This window comes from Siniperca chuatsi, linkage group LG12, assembly GCF_020085105.1.
Source record: "Siniperca chuatsi isolate FFG_IHB_CAS linkage group LG12, ASM2008510v1, whole genome shotgun sequence".
In the NCBI taxonomy this organism is placed as follows: Eukaryota; Metazoa; Chordata; class Actinopteri; order Centrarchiformes; family Sinipercidae; genus Siniperca; species Siniperca chuatsi.
In genome coordinates, this window is record NC_058053.1 from 4,459,479 (window position 1) to 4,482,038 (window position 22,560).

Sequence of the window (22,560 nt, forward strand, 5' to 3'; positions counted from 1 at the left end):
TGTTCAGACTGAACACAATGTGAATTATGAATCGCCTTGTTTTATTTGCCCATATTTGACTGTTGAAATGCTTTTTCTGTCGAAAAAGCCAACATACCGACTGTACAGGCCCTAAGCCTTGGTATGTAATCACACTGCTTTAAAATCAGTCAGAACACACCATAGGAGTTCAGATATTCAGCAGACCAAGACCAGAAATAAATTAAGAGTGGACGGGACTTATACATGTTGACCAATTTTGCTGAATGTTTATCATAAGATAGCACTGACACATGTTGGTATGCATTAAATATAAAGCAGTATTTAGCAGTTTTTGATTAGAGGGCAGAAAGAGAGCAGCTAGTTTTATATGGCTCATGTTTTTTGCTAGGAACTATCTCCTTACATGTCTGTGTAGCAGAGTCAGAGCAACACATGCGTCCTCTTGTCTGGCCACATGTTAAATGAAAGTCCAGTACCAGTGATGTCCAGCCCTTGTTTGGTCCACCAACATCGTAGAAAAATGGCTGACTCACTTTGGCTTGCAAATTGTTTAGATGACTTCCTTTACTATTGCTTGTGTACTTTGGCTCCCCGCTGTTTCACACTGGGCAGGTAGTGAACACTTGAACACACACAGCTTGTTTTAGCTCCTGTGCTGGGAGCAGCCACCGCTTACGCTTCTGTACGAAGCAGCATTGGTTTGGTTTTGTTGGTCCGGATAACTGAAACAGTAAGCTCAAAGTGGGATCAGCGTTACATACTACTGACCCTTCCAGTCAGTTATTTCATCCAATGTAAAAAATATTGCTTAATGCTTGGCTTCCATAATCAACCCTCCTTCCTGTGGATCAGCAGATGTTGGGGACGTGTATGTGGATCTACTTTATATCTCTAAAGTTAAAAAAAAAATAATCAAGTATTAAAGCAGGTTTTTCAGGTATTTGGAGCCTGCGTTTGGTCAGGATTTGGCTCTGCTTTCAGTTTCTGATCAGTGAGTTGCTGCCAAACTTTTGGTCTCCTTTTAGGGCCAGACAACATACTCATTTTTAGTTGTTTGTGCCATTGTTACAGCAGACTCTCTTCTGGGATTTGACAAGAATGGGGGGGGCGACTGGAGAACTAGACTTTTAAGGTGGTTCAAAACTCTTTTTCCTCCTTTTTGAATTTTTCAGTGGGACCAGTCAGTTCTGTAGGTTCTGGCATTGGTCTGGTTCTCTTCTACGTGTTTTTGCTATTTTATAGTTTTCTGTGTACATGCAGAGTGTATAATATTTGAAACCATGTTTGCTTGGAATTTGGGTATTTATGTAATTATATTGTAAGTTCCTTTAGAATTCTCTGCTTTTTCTTTTACTTAAAAAAATCATTCACAGACATTCCCCTTTTGCGCAAATTAGCTCATATTTACATGAGAACAGGCTCAGTTGTTAGTGTGCCTGAATGTAGACTGCAATGTAAAGTGGTACGAGTAGGCTAAATGTTTTTTAAAAAGAGACATAAAGGTCTTTTTTAATGACTTACACACTAGGAGTTGAATTATCTTTAATGTTGCACATGCGCATGATGGTAACTATAACTACCATTTTAAGGCAATATTAAATAGGACGGGTATCTGTTTGCCAGCCCTCAATGGGTTTCAAATAACGAGCAAACTTTCAACATGAGTAACACCGCAGACTGTCCCTCCTTAACAAACTAATCCTCATTTCAGTTTGATGCCTGTCAAGTCCAGCTTCTAGCTAGCCTGTTTCTGAATTCCCACCAAAGTGTCAGACGGCAGGCGGGGGCTTTCCTGGGATTTAAAGATTTTTGATAAAGGTATGCGGTGAACTGAAAGTTACCTGCCGCCCCATATTGCATTCCAGTGCATGCTTTAGCTGTGGGGAAACAGTGTGTCCTCTGTGCTGCGTCTCTGGGGAGGCCTATCATTTCACTCCTACCTGCCGGCAGTGACCGGCACATGGGCCGCAGAACAAGACCCTCTCTGTGTGTTCCTCTGCGGAAAGGTGCCTAGTGTGTGCTTGACCCGGGAGAGGGCTGTGATGCCTCAGCAAGGTTTACCCCTGTCATGTTACCTTTTAATGCCCATGCACACAAGAATTTAACCTCTTGCAGACATTTGCATTTTTGTTTCCAAGTAGGAAGCTTCTTTAAATACACCTATTCTCCACACAACAGTCTGGGCAGAATATGCTGCATCGTATTTATCTTGACGATTATATATGTAGAGGATTCAGATAATATGAGAAGCTATCAAAGACGCTGTTTGTGAGTAAAGTTAGTGTAAGCTGAATTCATTTTCATTCAGTTTGATTGTCTACTTACCTGCATCTGTTTGTCTTGATGTGGTGAACCTCTCCCACATGCTGCTCCCAGCAGGTTAAACCAGCTCTCATTAGCAAATATCATAATCATTTAGCACCCTTTTAAAAGCTTTTCTGCTACTCTGCATCCTTCCCAGCAAACCTCCCAGTAATTGGATAATTTGATCCAATTACTTAATGGGACACTTGTGCACAGCAGTCACATAAGTTAAAAAGAAAATGGAGAGAATGAAGAAAAACAAAATCACTGATCAGAGCAGTTTCTATCAAGTATCAGTATCAGCTTCGGATGCATTCGTGATTATGTATGTATGAATATATTTCAGTGTGAAAGAGCAGATATGGAGGAATAGAAACAGTTATGACCATTGTGCTTACAATGATAAAGAAATAATTATGCATTCACAAAGTTCTTTGCGATTAATAAAATACCATTCAAATTGAATTCAAGAGACAAATTCACAGAAACTGAGATATTTCAGTTTATTTTAGTCTCAGTTTTCAGTCCATCAGACGTTTGTTGACACAAGCTCCAGATAATGACCTAAAATCCCAACCATTAAGTATGAAAATATCAAATGTAGTGTTAATATACGTCCGTTTATTTGTGTAAATGTAGAGTGACATGTTCAGTGCAAAGATTGTTGCAGTGTTAAATTGCCAAATTTGAGAAGGAATTCTACAGCTTGAGCCAACAGCTAGCATGGACTCATCTAAAATTTTGAGCCTTTTTTATCCATTTTGGAAGTGAACGCCTTCACTTTCAGTGCTTCTTGGTCAAAGGATGTGTGAATCAGATGAGCGGATATTTCTTTTCCAAACAGCCTTTCAAGACATTACTGGTTCGGTGATGCGTAACGTTGCCCACAAAGCTGTGGAACAAGAAGATAATGGGATACAAAAGGCGTTCATTGAGCTTCTTAAAGTGGCTTTAATTCACTTGGCAATGCACAGTGGATAGAATGACAGTCAGAATGATAGATTAAGGCACAGGGCAACTGTATTTTCCCCAGAGTCACGGTTGTGTGCCCCTTTTCTTGGAATGTAAAGCAGAGGCCTAACTTCCACCTCTGCCTCAGACCTTGTGGCATCAGTGCAACATAATACACTCCGTTTAGCCCTATACCATCCAGCCTCCATGGCTTTGTGTACCCGTGAATGTGGCCTTTATGCTGCAGCTTTGTTGATATTTCTCAACGTGTGGGGGGATTTTCTTGTCTTCTCCCTAATACTTGGCAAGGCGATATGGCATTCGCTCTTGGCAACGTCCAAATCCCACAAAGTCTCACTCTGGGGGCCTTTGTAGCCATTCACAACACTTCCGAGTGATGGACAGGGAGCTCGGCTCTCCCAGGTCGCATCCTTTTCGCCTCAAAATGTGTCTTTTGTTGATATTTGTGGCTCTTCTCGTTTCTCTTCTTTTTTTTCACCAAGGTCGGATGCCACAGGGCTCCAAGGGTAATTACTGTGACAGTGGAGCAGAAGTTAGGCTGGGCTACCCAGGTCGCCCAATCATGTTTTCATCATCGGGAGAATGTTTTTCTTTGGGGACGTAATAAATCCCGCTTTTGACATGCTGCATTTACGCTGAATACACACAGGAAGAGAGACCCCAGGTTTTTTTCCTTCTCTACTTTGCACAAATGCTTGTAACAAGCTGAGGCAGATCATTGTTGCTAGTTCGCCCTCACTGGTTTTTAAAAGGATAGGTTTGCACCCTTAGACATTCCACTGTGGAGGAATTTCATAGGTATTTGCACTGGAATGTGGTTTCTCACTGGACTGGGAGAGGAAACGTAATGGGCATTATGAAACAATATAGTGTCTAATAACATAACATATAGACTACTCACTGTCACAGGCAAAGCTGTGTAGAACGTAAAGGGTTCACTGGATTGGATAAGACTAATCGTTGGCTAGTGACCAAGGCGATGGAGATGCATGCAATCGCATTTATTAATGTTTTTGAAGAAACATAACTCTTTTACATGTGTGATACTTTTGTGTGTTTCCCGTGCCTTAAAGACAACACAAGGGGAACACAACAGTTTATTGTTCTGTAGAGAAAGTTTGTCACGTTATTATTGGTAGAACGGGAATAGAAACTCAACAGCCCTCCATAAAGAAACGGCACATGTTCCACGTTCCCGTCCTGATCCCTGTTAATGAGAGCGGGTGTGTCCCATCCTATGCACCAGGCAAAGGAATCTTTAATTAAATCACACTCTTGGACCTCATGTCACACATGTGTTGCATGCCCCTGAAATCCGACACAAGCGTCACTGGTGTGCCACACATTTATATCATATACACAGGCTAAGAGTTTATTTACGGTACCCCCAAGGCTGTGTTCACACCTACGCTGAAAATGTACTGATTCTATTTTTTTCCTCACATGTGTATAGGGCGATAAAATGATATATAATATGAGATGATAGGAATTTGTCAGATTTAGTTATATCTTTTTATACTTAGGTGGCTATCCCTGTAATATCTTGTATTAGTCCATTGAAGGCAGTGCTGTAAATCAGGGCTGCTTTATAAATGGAATTTTGTTTGTAGGTTTAAGTCATCGGCGTGATGAAGAACCACGATTTGTCTGGTATTTTAATTTGATCCTAATCAGTGAGTAGTAACAGACTCTATACCACCAGGATATACAATCTAGTTTTAACTTTTATTTAAATGCTTAGATAAAAATGAATCAGTCTTAAAAGAACAGTCACAGTCCCACATGCACATTGAAAAAGCTCTTGATCGCTGTAATCATTCCTCCTGTCTGTACTGGATGTGAAGGGATCCTTTCCTTTCAGTGAAAGTGATGCAAAAATGCACCCTGGACAGTGTTTCTTTGCCGAGCTGCAGTGGAGGGACAGTAACACAAAGAGTGACTATAAAGAGTGCAACCTTGTAAGATACCCACTTAATTGTGGGTGCTGAAGCCTCCTGAAGCCTTTGGATGAACATTACGATGCATTTTGCTCAGACAGAGGACTGCAGTTTTTATCCCCCATCTCTTACACTCTTCAGGGCCAGTATCAGGAGGAAGGATTACAGCCACCAATAACTTATTCAACATTCATATGGGTTTGATCACTCACAACATTACACCACGGATAACATTACAGTGAACTGTAATTTAGTGACAAAAATGTCACATGTATAGCCTGACTGCTACTGGATTTTTGATATTTGAGAGTTACTTATCTGCGGACATATATATCAATACCAATCAGCAATAAGCTAATATTGATTGGTTTATCAGTATAGCTCTTGTGTCATGTTGTTTTACTGTGTTTTTTGATGTAGCTGTTTTAACTGTACATGGAGACATAGGCAACTGTATGTAACATTCTCATTACAAACGCTCACCCAGCAATTAGGATTAAATAACAGCAGCAATAAGGTATCAAGAATAAAAGCCTCTAGTCTTCTTAACACAGACCTACTTTCTTAGGTTCTACATGGACTTTCCCGCACTGCAAGAATAGCATATTGGATTACCTAAATTGAGAGGTTTTACCCTTTAAGCCCACTTCATTTTACATTACATTAGTCACAGAAGTTCTGAGAACATAATCTGCTACTTCTTTGCCTTCTGCGTGCCTCTCTGCCCTGGCAAGCCTTCATGGCATGACTCTGAAAATAGCCTGAATACCTCCACATCATTGTATTGTGTTGTCAAGAGCTGTTAATAACTGTGAACCAACTCAGGTTAGGGGCTAATATTTCCATGGGTATGCAAGTTACATACTTCTTGACAAAATAGGATAGCTAGATTGATTCCTAGTTCCATAACAAGTTAGTGCACTCACAGAAATGACGTATCCCTGTTGTCCAAAGTCCAAACCATTGTGAAGTGGCAGCTGTGACACCAGTTTGACCTGTATTGTAAGTGTTTATCATGAAATGTGTACAGATTCTTAGTTGATGAATGTCACGCAAACCTCATCATATGTAGTAACTAAAGTCTAATGCATCCTTCAGAAAATGCTTGCTGGAGTTATTTCTATACAGAAATGAGATATATGGCTCTTAACTTAGATACAATATTTGCATTGTAAATGACATCATATATAAGCATTACATCAGACTTAAGGAAAAAACATACTCAAAATGTTTCGCTGCTATACTTTATCTGTTCTGAAAGGTCAGAGATAACTAATGGATTTACCAGTCTGTAGTTAGATAAAGTCCCGAGAAAGCTGTTTTAATGGCTGCAGCATCAGTTAGCAGCTCCCTTCACTGCAACACTGTTACTTATCACTTCACTGGATAACATTCCTTCCTCTGCACTTTCACTTTTGTGGCACATTCCTGGGATCTCCTTGTCATTTTGTGCGATTGTCTTGTGTCTTATATTACCACTAAGCTCTACTGTAGCCAATCCTTTAACACCTGCCATCTGTCTTCTTCATTTTAGACTCTGAGATTAGTATTCACAGGATCCCATATAGTTGCCAAACAAAGGGCGAAGGCACTCATTCACTCTACCCAAAAAAGAATGTAAGCCGTCAAAGAAAGTTTTTGTATATGTGTTAATTGCAGGAAAGTGGTTTGGTTAGTAATATTTTAGTAGAAACATTTTCATGTCAGGCATTAATGCTGTCATCCATATATTCTACATCTGCTGACAGATGCAATTGGTAAAATCTTTGCACCATAGCACAACACTGCCATCAAATTTTGTTCGATACCAGAACAAGTGCTAAGATTTTTGTCAAAACCCCCATTTATATTTGAAACTGCTCAACGATGGAGTGCGGTGTGAAATTAAATTTTCAACCTTAAAAAAGAAAATGGCAGGCTTGTTTCACACGACATGGCACTGTAAACTGTGCCAGACACCCATCAATGATGCACTGTCATGTGATCATACAGTCTGCATAAAGGTCAATCAGTCTTTATAAAACAAAAGCTTATACCAAAGATGGGTCAAACAGCATTTTCAAATATTTTTTGAAATTGAAACTTTTAATAGTTGAAGTCTTCTCAGGTGTGAGACACTAGAGGTCTTCATGGGTCCAAATCTGAAAGGGACCCGATCACTGTCAGACCTGGTCCGAATTGCGGCTCTCGCTTCAAAGAGTCAAGGTCGAATGAATTCAAACTAACACAGAATTTGTTCAAATGAATCTGAACGCAACCCAAGAAGCCAGCTGTATCCTGAACTTATTTGTAGAACTGAAGTTGTTCCGTCCATTTCCGTCAGTGTGGGCAGCAACACTGAAATGTTTCAAAGTGAACTTTAAGTTGAAAATGAAGTAAAACAGTAAATCCCACACTTCTGATACTTTATGTAGGCTCAACTAAGATCCAAGAATTATTGGCACATATCTAACTAAAATACAAGCCATACTCTAAGTACCATAGATCACTCATTGTTTATATAATTTAAGTCTGTTCAAGACTGTAACTGTAAAAATCAAATGCATCACGATGGCGGAAACGTGTTTGATTCACATTATCTCATGTCACGTGTTTTTCCCCAGCAGATAAAGGAGTCGTGGAAATACAAATGTTTGGCCAGTTTCTGTTTGCTTGGCGTCTGGGTGGGTCGCTGCCATTTTGACTGGGGACAATCAGACATGAAAGAAAAAGGAAGACAACCAATAAACAATGAACACATTCACAGTGAACACACTGTGGCTTATAGCCAAAACAATGGCAGAGTGCTGTATTTTATCTGAATGATAATAATAATAATAAAAAACTATTTGTATAGCACCTTTTATACTAGAAATGCAGCTCAAACTGCTTTACAACAAAGAAATGACACATGAAAAAAGATGTAGACTGAACATCAACAGGGACAGAATGCCATAGTTAATGGAAAATAAGATGGAAAATAAAACCCACTTGATAATAATAGTAAAAATAAAATACATATAAAGATGGAAATAGACTACATAGAATGCATAACATAAGATGGAAAATAAAACCCACTGAATGATAATAAGGTTAAAAAGTAGAATACATAAATGCATAAAATCTAGTAGAATACAGCATTTTAAACGAAGTGCAGCAGTGCGAAGCAAAGTGCAAAAAGAGTTCTGTGCCTGTATCAGGAAAGTGCATTACAGTAATCGGGTCGGCTTGAAATAAAGGCATGAATCAGTTTTTCAGCATCTTTTTGATTTATAAATGCTCGTACTTTAGCTGTTTCTAAGGTGGGAAAATGATGTTTTCGTCACCTTGTTAATGTGGGACTTTGATCTGAATCTCAGATAACACCAAGACTTGTAACCTCAGATTTAATCCAGGGAGTCCGTTTCCCCAGATTATTAAACCACATTTCTCTTTTTGTTTTAGGGTTAGACTAGTAGGATTTCAGTTTTCAGTTTAATTAAATTTTATTTATATAGCGCCAATTCATAACAGAAGTTATCTCATTGCACTTTTCCTATAGAGCAGGTCTAGACCGTACTCTTTATAGTTACAGTTTTTTTTTCCTCCCTTAACTTTAACTTTAAGAAGTTATCTCTCATCTATTTATTTATTGCTAAAAGACAGGTAGTAATGGCTGCTGTGGTACTTGAAAACTGAAGACAGTTTTCTAAAATACACCAGGCTCTTCAAAGTAGAGCTCATGACTACTTATAGTATAGTAGGATTTTAATGATACTGTGCTTTTTAACCAGCAGATGGGGACATTGCCATTGACTTTTTCTACCTTTTAAAACTGTGATTTACTGTGATTTAAAAAAGTGACATAATTAATGCTATATAAATTAAAGTGTTAAATTATATATATATTAAAACGTATAGTTATAACTATGTAAACTTTTTTCAATATATGTGTGTTGCAGTAGTCCTTAGATTTTGAAATTATGCAAGCTGAAAATATGCCTCTGTATTATTGTTGCCAAGACACAATTCCAATGTTTCACGTTGTTCTTGACAATAAAATGATCCTGTTTCTCATGTAACTCTAAATTCTAAAGATGTTTGAGGCAATGAGCTGAGACTAGTGCTGGGAACACGTTAAGGCTGATTTGTTCTTAAAGAATTTTCTGTAACATTACATATTCATGACCTAAATAAGCAACAACCAAAGCTGAAGTTCAAAGGTGAAATAAATTATTGTTAATTAAGAGTTTCACACAAGAATGTAGCTAACTGACTTCATCAGGACTGTGTGGGTGTGGTTTGATCAGATTTGAATGCAATGTAAGCACCCCATAAACAATCCATTACATTTGGATTTAAATGCTGCTGAACCCTGATTGGTGCACAGAAATATGTGACATCACCTTTTTCCAACTGAACCCCACCAACTTCAAATCAAATCAGAGCTTGGAGAAAAACACAAATACAGAATGGCTTCCAGTGAAATAACCAAAACTGCTCTATGCTGCTCTTCTTTGGCAGAAAATGTTATGTTCAAGTAGAACCACATGGCTAAAAGTAAGAAGCTGATTGAGAAAATACATTTTCATGGCTTTTTTTCTTCTACAGACTGGAATTAATTTAGCCCTTTAAAGTGACTGGCACAGCTAGGAAGGACAGCCAGTATTAAGCCGTGACTGTTAAAGTGAAAGCACCGGACCTTCTTCTGTAAGCATTTCCTCTGGCAGCTGAAACATTACATAAAACAGACAGAAAGTCTTTCAATAGCGATTGTTTATTTGCTAATGTATTATGTTCCGAGGCTGTGACAAATGTGTCATGTAGCTCCTAAAAAGAAAATGTTACAAAGTTATAAAAATCTGCTAAAAGAGAAGCCCCTTTTCTTCTAAAGCATTGAATGATCCCAATGTAAACACTATTAAAAGCTCTCATGCTGAGGTAATGGCTGTGTAATGTCCCATCGCTCTCCTGCAACAAGGTCCGTTTCTGAGAAGTTAATTCAATTAAAGCAGACAAAAGGCCACTGGCACCAATAAAGTTTGGGTGAAATGTGAAGCCATGCGATGGACACACACACAGCCTTGTGGCCGGTCAAGCGTGATTTACATTTGTATAGTGCCCGGCTAGTGGGCAGGCTCACCATCGCCATGGGTTACAGTTGGTGCTGTGAAGAAATTCTGCTGCGTGCTTAGTGTTTAGTGTATCTTGTCTGAAGACAGGCAGGGTGTCCTCACTACTACCACCACACAGAGACGAATGATGAATCGTGACCATAAAACATTTGAGTCGGAGCAAAAAACAAATTGGAAAACGGAAAAAAGGCAAAGGTACAAGACTGTGTACATAATTATTTTTAGAGTGAAGGAACTACGCATCCCATAGACCAATGCAAATGATACCTTTCCAACAACTTCCAACCTAACGATAGTAGCGTGCTTCTTCTTGAATTTAACCTTTGTCATTATTATAGTGTTTATATTATTAATAATAGTGTTGTAAGATATTGTAGTTATTGTGTTGTGTGTGTGTGTATATATAGCGTAACAACATGATTAGTATGACTCGTGTAGTTTCATGTAGGCTCATGTTAGCTAATGTTAGCTACCTAACTAGCCAGCCTGCAAAACTCAGCACAACCCAGTATGTCTTGTCTTTCATACTGGCCCTGGCAGAACCCACAGCTGGCCCTCACAAACACTGACTTGCAGTGATTCTCTTGCAGCCTCTCAGAATTGGAAATCACGGTTGCTCTGTGGTAAACCTAACATAAACGATCGTAGAGTTCCGTGGTAGCAGAAACTCGCTAGCTAAACCTGTGGCAAAAAACAGCTGGATGCATGAAGCTTTTTAGTCCCTCAAAAATGAGCACACCTAGTAACAAAACTAAAAGTTGATGAACTGGGCTTGCAACCACACATTTCATGCAGTTGTTCAAACATTCCATGTTTTACCAAAACTGTTTTTATTAATTATTACATAAACCATAAATCTTAAGGGATTATTGTCGATCATCCTTAATAATCTGCCAGCATCATCCCACATACTACATCATTTCCTGCACATGTGGAATGTGTAGACTTCATGCTCTCCCAAAGGATGTAATCTGCTAGGAACGCCGCTCTGTTTCTTGGAGATCCTCTAAGAGATGACTGAACTGTGTGCAGCTATATAAGTGTTTTAGGGATTTTGTGAGTAGATTGGTTACTTGCCTGTGTGAAGGAGAGTCCCACAGGGTTTATCTGAGGCACCATGTTTACAGCCTGGCCACTGGCTTTAGCCTCGAAACAATATAGTTTGGTCTTGCTTCAGATGATTCTGACATTTGGCGATTGTGGTGAAAAGGGACCAGCAGTGGGCAGTCAGTGTTGTGATTTGTTGGTGCAGTAAGCCTGAACAGTTATCTGTACTAAAGAGACGACTTGCTGTAATGTGGCGTTCATGGGGTTTAATCAGAAATGACAAGTGTGAGCTCATGCAACATGCGCTTCCAATTTAAAACCATGCCTTTGCCTTATCCCCAGCACACATGGCAGGGAGGACTACTCACACACACACACACACACACACACACACATGTCAGACACTCCTTTGGCAGCAGCATTCACGGAGGCCTCACTCATGGCTTAGCACTTTGAGGAGCGATAACAATCGGCCAGAAAGTAAAACCCCCTATGTTAAAACCAAAGCACACAACACAGACTTTGATCCAGCCGAGGGGGGTTTTGGAAGGGCTTTAGGAAGAATGAACCCTATATGGTTGAGGCTCAGGGCTTCGCAGTGTTTACAATACAGACACAGTTAGGATCCCTCTATCTACATACATAAAGTATTTCTGATTCTGATACACATGCATGAAACACATTCTCAGCTTGCTGGTAACCGTTAACAATGGATCTTTATGAAAATTAATTTAATTGTTCCATACTTAGTATGTATACATTTACAGTCTATAAAAATCATGGATTTTTAGTTAATGATGAACGTGTGTGGTAGGATTGAATTATGCCTCTTGGATCCATGTACTTTCAATGTGTGTGTGTGTGTGTGTGTTCTGCTAATATGCCCTCCTCTGAGGCGAGTAGGCTGCCACTGTGTTTTATCTCCAGCAAAGTAAAGAGCGCTTCTTTCTTCAAAACCTTGTAAAAGTCGTGTGGAGAGGAGAAGAGTAGACTGGAAGAATGTTAATGTCCGATGCTACTCCTGTTCCTTACCCTCCTCGCTCATGGACGAGTGGCAATGAATATGTCAGGTCTGAGGTGGTTTCTATTAAGGGTCTGTTATAAAAAACAACCACAGAGAAGCCCATTTAGTTGGGAATTACTCGGTTTGGGCGACCTCTTCACCTCAGCTGCCAGCACCTCCAGTGTATTGATTCATTTGCCTGGAACAGTTTTTTTTTACCTCTTGTAGTATGGAAAACGCAAAAAGTAAACAGAGTACTGAGCCAGAGCCAGTTCTTTTTTTTAAATCTGCATTTTACTTAAAATGCAGATAAACTTATTTATATATTAACAATGAATCAAATGACGACTTATAATGTGAAACACCTGTTGGGCTCCGTATAACAGAGAGGAGGAGAGTGAATATTGGACTTATATTTGTCAGGTGGCCAGAAACATGACTCCAAATGAATGCTTACAGTGCTCTGTGTCTGCTGGATGTAACATGTAACATGGTAACATGTGCATGGTAACAAGTTTATGTCAGGCTGTTGTTGAGTTCTTCTGCCCCAAAGCGGTCAAAAAAAGACAGCAGAAAAAAAGAATGCAGCCTTAAGTGGAAATGTAAATTGAAGTTGCACCTCAGAAATGTTATTTCCAATCATTGCTTTACAGTTTTGATATACAGTATGAAAGAACTTTTACTGTGGTAAAATTTACAGTTTCTGTAAATTCCTTGATTTGAAACCTGGAAGCATCTGGAGAAGTTTCTTTGTTCTGCTAACAGGGAGCCAAAATGGGATTGTTTAAGGCTTTAACACTGACCTTGGCAAAAATACAAGAAACAAAAAAATCTCAGCGAGCAAACAACAGCTCCTGGTATTCTCACTTTCCATGTTATGATCTCCTGACACTGGCTTTCCATAGTGTGTGTGTGTGTTTCCTCTCCCCTTGCTAACAATGCAGCGCAGGAAGTATGTCAGGATAAGGGCCAGACTGCTAGGCTTTGGTCAGTGCATCCAACTTTGAGGGACAATAACATAGTCTTGTTAATCCCAGAAAAGCTAGCTCAGTGTTCAAGAAAGCTGCGGATCTGTGAGAGGGAATTACTGCCCACGGTGTCTTCAAAGAAGACTCTGCGATGGCCCTCTGGCTGGTGAGTGCTGTTGCAACATGTCGTTTTTAACTGTGGGTGGTCAGGGATTCTCTCCCATCTTGAGGTCAGTCCAACCCCAGCACACAAAATGTCAATCTGAGTCAAAGGATTTAGCTGGTGGTTTTGCCTGTTTTAGGTTATTAATGTGCAACTTTACTTCATGTTACTACACTCAATGTTACTTTCAACCATTTTTCAAGGACATCATAGGTTTTTAGATTGATTTCTGACCTTTTTGGCATCAGATGTTTTCCATTCATGTAAGTGAGCTGTGAAAACCAACTTGTAGATAGGCTTGGGGCATAACATTTTATCGAATCTGAATCCAGTATTGAATCCACTTATTTTATCGGAATCCTTTCAGAACCCTCACTGAATCTGTCATGTTGAAAGTTTTAAACTTTCAAGATGGCGTGTCATCAGAGCAGTGCTGTACTGTGACAGACATAAAGAGCGAATGGTGAGGTTAAAGGCTAAAAAACATCTTTTAAAAGCGAAGCGGTCCATGTCCATGTCATGGAGACATTAGATGGGATGATATTATAGCCTACAGTAGGTGATGTTACACTGTCAGGAGCAACACAGGATGATACTGGACAGCGACATGCATAAAGACCCTGAGGCAGCTGTTGGAGGGAGACAACTACTGAACTGTATAAGCTGCTGTGCCGAAATTTGACAATAAAATCATACGAATTAAAAATATAAAATCAGTAAATTGGCAAGCCATGATGATGATGAAGATATGGTGAGTAGAATATCAACTTTGCATTGAGTTTGTCTTATATATATTTCATTTGAGTTATATATCAATATCATATTTAAACTCCAAATTTGTTCAGATTAAGGTGTGAAAGTGGTCATATTATGATTTTGGCTTTTTCCCCTTTCTTTTATTGTGTGATATATCTTTTTTGTGCATGTAATAGGTTTGTAAAGTGAAAAAGCCCAAACTCCACCCCAAAGGGAGTTACCCTCTCCTACAGAAAACATTGCTCCTGAACTGCCTGAAAACAGCTCGATTGTGGTCCAGCCTTTACTTCCGTAACTTATATATGTCACTAAGTCAAATGCCTCATAATGCACAAAGTGAGCAGTTTCCACAAGTACACCTAAATATGAAATTAAAATAACGTTAGATACCCTCCAGGCAGTCAACGTTGCCACTCTGATGTAGACACAGTGCACAGTTAAAATGTTACCTATGAAAGATAAATTAGTCACAAATTAATAACTTACCACTCTGAAACGTCTTGCTCCAGTCAAGTTGTGAAGCTGGTTCAGGTTGTTCTGCCTGTGTTTTGGTATCAGATTCAGGCTCAAACATGTACAGCTGAACCGAAGCCATAGTTACTGGCTGAAGCGTTTTTGTTTTTCACACTATCTTGCTCGTCAGGACCCGCCCTACTCTGCTTCTGAGTAATCCTTACCTAGGTACTGTGCATGTGAAACTCCCAACAAAGATCGAATAGAGGTGAGATGCTTCACTCTGTAGCTAAAACGGAGCGTTCAAGACACAGAGACACAGGGTGAAAAGAGGTGCTGCAGCAATGTGCAGTATGAAAAAAATATATAATAAGTTTTTTGAAAATTAAACCATGTAAACCTATTCTGATACAACCCCAAAATAAAATTATGAACCTGAAAATTAGCACAATATGACCACTTTAAAGCGTTTTTCCTGTCTGTACATGACTCGTTCGACAGGTCGTGAATTTCGTTCATACAAAAGAGACAATTAAAGACAAGAAAATTGGTGAATGCCGCAAATTCTTTTAAATCACTCATATGCACCATTTAAAGGTCCAGTGTGTAGGATTTAGTGGCATCTAGCTGTGAAATTTCAGATTGCAACCATTTGAATACTGCTCGCCTCACCATCCCCTCCCAAGCGTGTAGGAGAAAAAGCAAAAGACTGTAGAAACATGGCGGCCTCCGTGGAAGGGGAACCGCTCCCTCTGTAGAGATAAACGACTTATTCTAAGGTAAAACACAACGATTGTTATTTTCAGGTGATTATACACTAATGAAAACATACTTACAAATACTCTATTCCTTTTCTGCCAATAGATCCTCCTAAATGTTACACACTCGATCTTTAAGAACGATGATGTCTTTGTATGGTGGTTCTTGCATGAGGCCCATTGTCTTCTTTATTTGTCAGTCTTAAGAACCATTGGCTGAAAAGTGTTGCGTTAAAGAGCTTTGTTGGAAAATCAAACCTGGAAGACAAGTACAGACATTGTAAATAGGATAATGTGAAAATGATAATACACCTTTTAATGAGGTGGTGGAAAAACACATTTTCAATACCCAGATGTTGTATATGGGTGATATTTGTAAATTGCACTCATCTTTACCATTCTGGTCTGATTGCGGTGCTATGTACCAAAGACTTGAACGGGATGATCTAACGCTGTTTAAGAGACAGTTTGTGTTTCTGTCTTTTTGATTTAGCCTGTCCTATGGACAGTGTTTTGTCCACTTAGTGAAGATGAAGTATTCTTTATGCCATCTTTAATTAAAGCTGTTGTTTGTGTCTTAACCTGAGAAAATAGGTATTTTATGACATAAACACTGCCTTGTGTTGTTTGCGTTTTGACCTCAGACAAAGACAGTCTGTGCTGTGTCCATTTGCCCTTATGTCTCTCTTCCTCTGTCTTTCTTTTGTCTTGTCCTCTGATGTGGAAGTGTCACTTTTGGAGGTGTCCGGACAGGTAATTGCATTATGGCAGCGCAGAACGCAATAACTTTCACACTGATAACTGTTTTACAAGGGGCTGTCCGCTCCTCACTGGAGGTGGGCCCACGTCTTTCATTGACTCTTATGCAATGGTCAGCCTCAGCTGGTTATCTGTTATGTGAAAACAGGAGAGAAAACCAGGCTTCTTTAATTAACCTTCATTTAACCTTTTAGTGTCACGAGGGACACGTTTGCATGAAGAAGACACGTGTTCAAATGTTTGTAAGCTTTCAAATAATGGATATACAGTCTAGATGCATATGCATTCTTACTGGGTGTTTCCGCAGATCTTTTTTTACAAAGTGAAGAAAGACAGAGCCAGCATTACACCGGACCTTCATACAGTACCTTTTCATCACCTTGGCCTACGTCCTGTTAATTTCTGCCCTGTCTGGGCTTTTATGAGGCAGCTGATGATTGCTTAGAGGCCTTTGGTGTTTGAGGCCAGTTGATAATTGCTGCTTGCAAGGTGAAATGGTCACTGTGGGTATTTTGTGTTTGGCGGGTGCTTCTGTAGATAATAATTAAAGGTTAAATAGCTCACCCCTGCCCTTTGGAATTCATAATTTACTCCCCCACAAAGGATAAAGCTTTTTTTTTTTTTAACTTCTTAATCACCTCTGATTTATTGTTCCATAGAGGCCATATTCATTACCACAGACGGGGAAATTTCTCAGATTTCAGGATTAGATTGTGAATAATGTGAATTATTTCTATATATATATAATGTACGCCTTGATGCTTTTAAGCGAGATCTCCATTTACAAGGTCCTGCAATAATGTGATACATTGTTCTGTATCTCACTTGTCATCCATAAACTTTATGGAGGAACACTGAGAAGTTTCACACTTTTGAAAGTGGTGCAAACCACTTAATCTGAAACTTTGGGCTCTCAGTACAACATTTTATGGTTCTGGAAAAACAATACGGATTTCCAGATTTTACCATTGCATGGCATCAGATTCTGAATATTCTTTATCATTTCTCACCAGACAACATTATTATAGGTTAGAGTTGCAGTATCACTTGCGTGCAGTCACTGAGATTTGAACCTGTGCCCAGGGAGCTTTGTAGTTCTTTGTGCCTCCTTCTGTCTAAAAAGGCTTTGGGTTAACAGCTGAGATTATAGCTTTTCTTAAAACAGGATATCTTATTGTGGGCTCCATTTTGGCAATCCGGACTTAAATTTCCTGTGATTGCCAATTTGTCCTAAGTGTTTCCATCTGCTGTCTTAAGATAGAGCAACGTCTCTTTGCTATGTTCAAAGATGAAATGAGCTTTCACTTAATTCCCCATGGCTTTCTGCCATGTGCTTACATTTGTCAAGCTCTCAATCCAAAACATGGACGCCTTGGATCAATAGTGGGAGGGGCAGGAGATAATTGCCGCATTAATCACAGCCACCTTGTTTGGGGGGCATAAATTTAATATTTAAACAAACGGACTCTAATGCAAATGTTATTATTAGTTATTAGTTAACTTCATTTTAAGTTTGCTCTGGAGATTCTCTCTCGATGTCAATTTATATTATGGGAATAACAGCAGCCATGCACATGCAGGGTGTAAACCGGCTGCATGATGTCATCGAGGCTCAGCTAAACCTTGGCACTCTGCTATTGACAGCTGAAATACCTCAGAAATATGGGATAAGGTGAGTGCTCAGCACACATTCACAGTTTCATCATAGAGTCTGCAGTGAGCTGCAATGTAGCAATGTGTCTGCATGTAAGTCTGACGACGAGCCTGTGGCTAACTGAATAACTCTGGTCAGTGGTACCTTTTTAATGTGGACCTGATATTCCATAGGGACCTGTATTTATGTTATTTTATTGCTCCACAGAAATGTCAAATGTGATGTTCTTGGAAAAGGTGGACAGTATATCTCTGTCCAGAGATAAAAGCAGCCTAGACAACATTAAAACATATTTTTCTTTATTGGTGCTTTTAGAATTACACTGCACGTTACTGATGCGTAATATCAAATTAAATTGATGAATGGATACCACCAGCTGGTACCAAAACATTTCGTCAGCTCCCCATTAAAACCATGACCCGCCACTTCCCCTTTTATTTTCTCAGGAACAATGACCCTTTACTCCCTAACCTCTTGTCTGGTTTCCTAGAACAGACAACAGACCTGACATTGCCAGATTGAGACTTGAAACCAGCCCATTGTTTATACTGCAGAGAGGCAGGAAGTGCGCATGATATTTTCCCTGTTCCTTTTCTGAAACTTCTCTGTCCCTTTGCCAGTATCGTGTAATCTTCTCATTGACCAATTGAAAACTGCGTTGACAGGACTGACTGCTAAGGGAACGGAGAGCCGCAGAGTAAAAACGGACTATCATCAACTTAGCTGTCCAAGAGAACAAAATGCTCCACAAAAACGCATTGTTTGCAGACAGGAGTCAATGGTACAAATACGTATTCTTGAATAAACTGTGTTAACTTATTGTCAGGTTAGCAGACAAACTAGCTTGCTAATGGGCAGAGTTAGCAAACTTGCTAACTGGCAGCTTGGAGCCTGGCAGGTTTAACGGAGAGAATGACAGAGAGAGAAAAAATTCATGTGCTTAATTCGTGCTCTCATTGGTTTGTACTTTCAAATTACTTAATTTGTGCTTTTGAATGACTTAATTTGTGCTCACGGATTAATTATAATGTTTTATTAATTATTAATTTAATGCCAAACGATATTAGGCTATAACATGTATGTTCAAGTGTTGTCATCTTAGGTTGAGCTAGATCTCATTAGCATCACGCAAAAAGATATTAATGTTTTAATGTTTGTTAATATGGACATGCTACACGTCATAGCTCTTCCACAATTCATTTGTTCAGTTCATTTTACAGAAACCATGAGCACCAAAGTATAATTCATCCAGATTTACTGGCATGGTAAACAAGAGAAATGAAAAAAAAAGTGGTGACTCCCTACCTTTGAAACAGTCATAAAGTCCGAATATGTGTCCATTCCTTGATTATTTATATTCCTTTAGTCTGTAACGGTCTACCGATCGAAATAATCAAAAGGGTTTTTCATAAAATTAATCCAAGTTGTGAATATTGTCCCGTGAAGTCCATTGCTAAGTGCCTGCTAACTTTGTTCATCAAACAACAACTGGCATTTCTTCCGACAGGAAAGACATTTTCCCCTCTTCCTGCAAGGTGTTGTTGGGTATGCTTATTTTCTCTAGGTTGCTGCCTACAAATCAAAATTTTCACCAAGTTTTTCTGTTTAGTTTTCACCCCAGGACAGCCTCTAGAGTACAGCATGAGCTTGGACGGCCAATGGGCTTTTGTCATGTATCTTTGCTGCCACGGTAGAACGAGCTGTTACTGGCTATCAACATGTCAATCATTCATGATTGTAGCTGATCATTTTCCCTTTCCAACGGTGTATGCATTGGGTAGTTTAGTTTAGTACTTTTACGCAGCTGAACGCACGCAGTGCAATCAACAATAGAGGGACGCCATTTTGGATCGGTGAGGTTCAGGGGACACCAGTGACACCACAAACAAAAAATTCCTGGCATCAAGCATGTCGTAATTATTTTATTCAAACGTGACCTAGATGAGGACCAAAAAAACTTTTTTGAGCCATGTTTGAACTCATAAAGTTTAGGTTGTGTTATAGCCACATGCTAAACAATGAAGCATCATACATGTATTTTGGCCTTACAGTTCTTCTGTCATACGCTTTTCCATTTGGGTATGCCAAATAGGTGAAAATTCCCAAGAAAAGGGTTGCTCTTAAGAGGTTAAAACAGCAAAATCCAAAGCAAATCCATGTATCTCAAAAATCTAAAGAAATGCCTCATTTAGATTAGCTTTTTCATGACCTGACAAAGTGCAATGTACTCTAAGGCAATACAGTGGTATCTGTGCACGTGATGCACAAAGTATTAATTTGATAGCAAGAATTACTAATTTGTGCATTTTTTCACTCCATTACACCTGCTGGGCTGCATACATACTGCGTCAGTATAAAGGTTCTATATACAACGCTGCATTGGAGCAGTAGCTGTAAAAGAGTTGGATGAGCTGTCTGAACATTACAGCATAACCATTTCATTTTCCAACACCTTGCTACGATTTTTGGATGTGGATCTGGAAAAAGCTGACCACACAAAAACAGGAAGCAGTTAAAAATACACCATACCTGCCAACACCCCTGTTAACATGAGCTGTCAAAATGTCAGGGCAGGACGGGGTTCCACCTAAAAATTCTAAATACACCTGCAAATTTAAGCAGAGTTGAACTAAACAGTTTGAACTCCACGTTATCTAGTAAGAAAAACTAAACATGCAGTTTCAATGGCTGGCTTACGTAAGTCACTGATGCAGTCCTCAGTCTTTATAGTAATTACTCAGAATGCATACAGGCTCAGAGGCTCCATGGGCCATACATGATTGACTGTCTGAGACTGCCAATCTTCATTAGGGCCCCCCCTGACAGCTACAAATGCACCAGCACACTCCACTGAGTACACTTATCTCCCCAACACACATACACATTCTGCTTTTTAATCTATATTCTTATATTTTAATTGCTGGGAAATTCACTGTTACTTCACTCAACACATCTTATATTCACTGTTCTTTCACTGCTCCAAGATTCCCCCCATTAAATTGCAGGGCCCCCCCCCAACCCCCTCCTTTTTCCATCAATATAAGTGCCTCCTTCTTTACCAGACGTCTCTGCCCGCCCCACCCCACCCCCGCCCACTTCTGTCTTTCCCTCTCCTAATCTTTTACCTCCTTATGCTTTGAATGGAAGAACCTGCAGCATCCAGAGAAAGAGGGGACAGGATGGAGGATGGAGGGATGCTGTAGGGATGCTAGGCAAGAGAGGGAAGGGTGCATTTAGAAAAGACCTCAGCCACTTTAAGAGAACTTCTAGTCACTGAAACTGAGTGAAAATGTACCATTTCTTGAATCAGATCAGCAACCATCCCAGGACTAACTACTAGGGTCTTCGTACCTCTGGATACTGGTTTTGAAGGACAGGCTAGAAAGGGAGGGGAGACGAGGAGCAAGGAGCGGCAGCTGTTATACAGTAGAGGACGTGAGGAGGTTTTCAGGAGAGAATGGGTGGACTAGGCTGGTGTCTTGCCACAGTCTTCAGTTGGGCAAAATTTTTCTTCTTCTGCATCTTCCCATTTCGGAAACAAAGGAAAAACAAAAACAAGGTACAGTTCATATTTTAGATGTAATCTGAATGAGAGGGGGTTTTTGGGATAGCTTAAGTGTTTGTTTTTTTTTCTTCAATTTTCTCAGTTTAAGATTTATGTACCTGCATGTTGAACTTGGCTTCAGTGACTGTGCCAGATTATCCTGTTTGTAATAGGGAAGAACAAATGCTGCTTATTGCTTGGAAAAGAGCTGTATTAACTCTGGGTTGGTTGAGACAAATAACTATTTTTAGCCACGCTAATGGTGTGGCTCTTGAGATGGCAGTGTTGTTTGGTCTGATGGTTGGTCGGTCCACCACAACTATTGGATTTTTGTACAGATGTTCATGGTCCCCAGAGGATGAATCCTACTAAATTTGGTGATCCGCTGACTTTTCCTCTAGTGCCACCAGCAGGTCAAAATTTTAACTTATCCAGTGAAATATCATAACATCTTCTTGATGGATTGCCGCAAAATGTTGGTTGCAAGACGACTTTTCCTCTAGCACCACTATGAGGTTGACGTTTGTGGTTTTGACTGAAATGTGAATTGGATGGATTGCGGATGGATTGCAATAAAATGTGGTGCAGACATTCATGTCCCCCTCAGGATGAATTATAATAACTTTTCCTCTAGCGTCATCAGCAGGTCAGAAATTCAATTTGTCCAATACTTTAGATTTGCAGGTATTTTGTTATAAAGCAGCTGTACTTTGTGTTTTGTGCTAATGAGCTCAATTTAGCTCATTTAGCTCAGAGCACCGCTGTGCCTAAGTACAGCCTCACAGAGCTGCTAGCGTGGCTGTTAGTCGTGTTTAAATTCAGTCTCTTCGTAGAATGTGAAATACATTTATTCATTCATAGGTTTTCTCACACCATTGATATGCAGAGTCAAAACTAATTAGTCACAGATTTAGATTTAATTTCAACAAATCTTTTATAGTCAAGGTGACATTCAGTGTGATCAACGAAAATATTGACCTAATGAATTATTGCCTCTGACACAGGATAAATGAAACGTTGGGATTATGATCTTTTGTATAACCCCATCCCCAAATGTCCCAACATTTCCATCTGCTGTTGCCAAATGGACAATGGAAATAAAATTAATATTTGTATGATGCCCAGCTAGTGATAGGCCTGCTATGAGCACAGAGGATGACACACGGT

The 22,560-nt window shown here is 39.6% G+C and overlaps 1 protein-coding gene across 24 annotated transcripts in view; it reads left to right on the forward strand.

The window, feature by feature from the left end:
* tns1b (tensin 1b) overlaps positions 1–22,560 on the forward strand; it is a 164,869-nt gene that overhangs the window by 3,828 nt on the left and 138,481 nt on the right. For 4 of the 24 annotated variants that reach the window (XR_006380254.1, XM_044217964.1, XM_044217979.1 and 1 more), the window contains exon 1: positions 21,107–21,408. The exons of 3 other annotated variants lie outside the window; for them this stretch is intronic. Coding sequence is in view for 20 of the 21 variants with exons in the window: in XM_044217964.1 (XP_044073899.1) it covers positions 21,307–21,408 (102 nt within the window). In the remaining variant the exon portion in view is untranslated. Of the gene's footprint in view, positions 1–13,335; positions 13,473–21,098; positions 21,409–22,560 lie in introns of those variants that run through there. 17 more of the 24 variants (XM_044217972.1, XM_044217980.1, XM_044217967.1 and 14 more) reach the window with 11 other exon arrangements.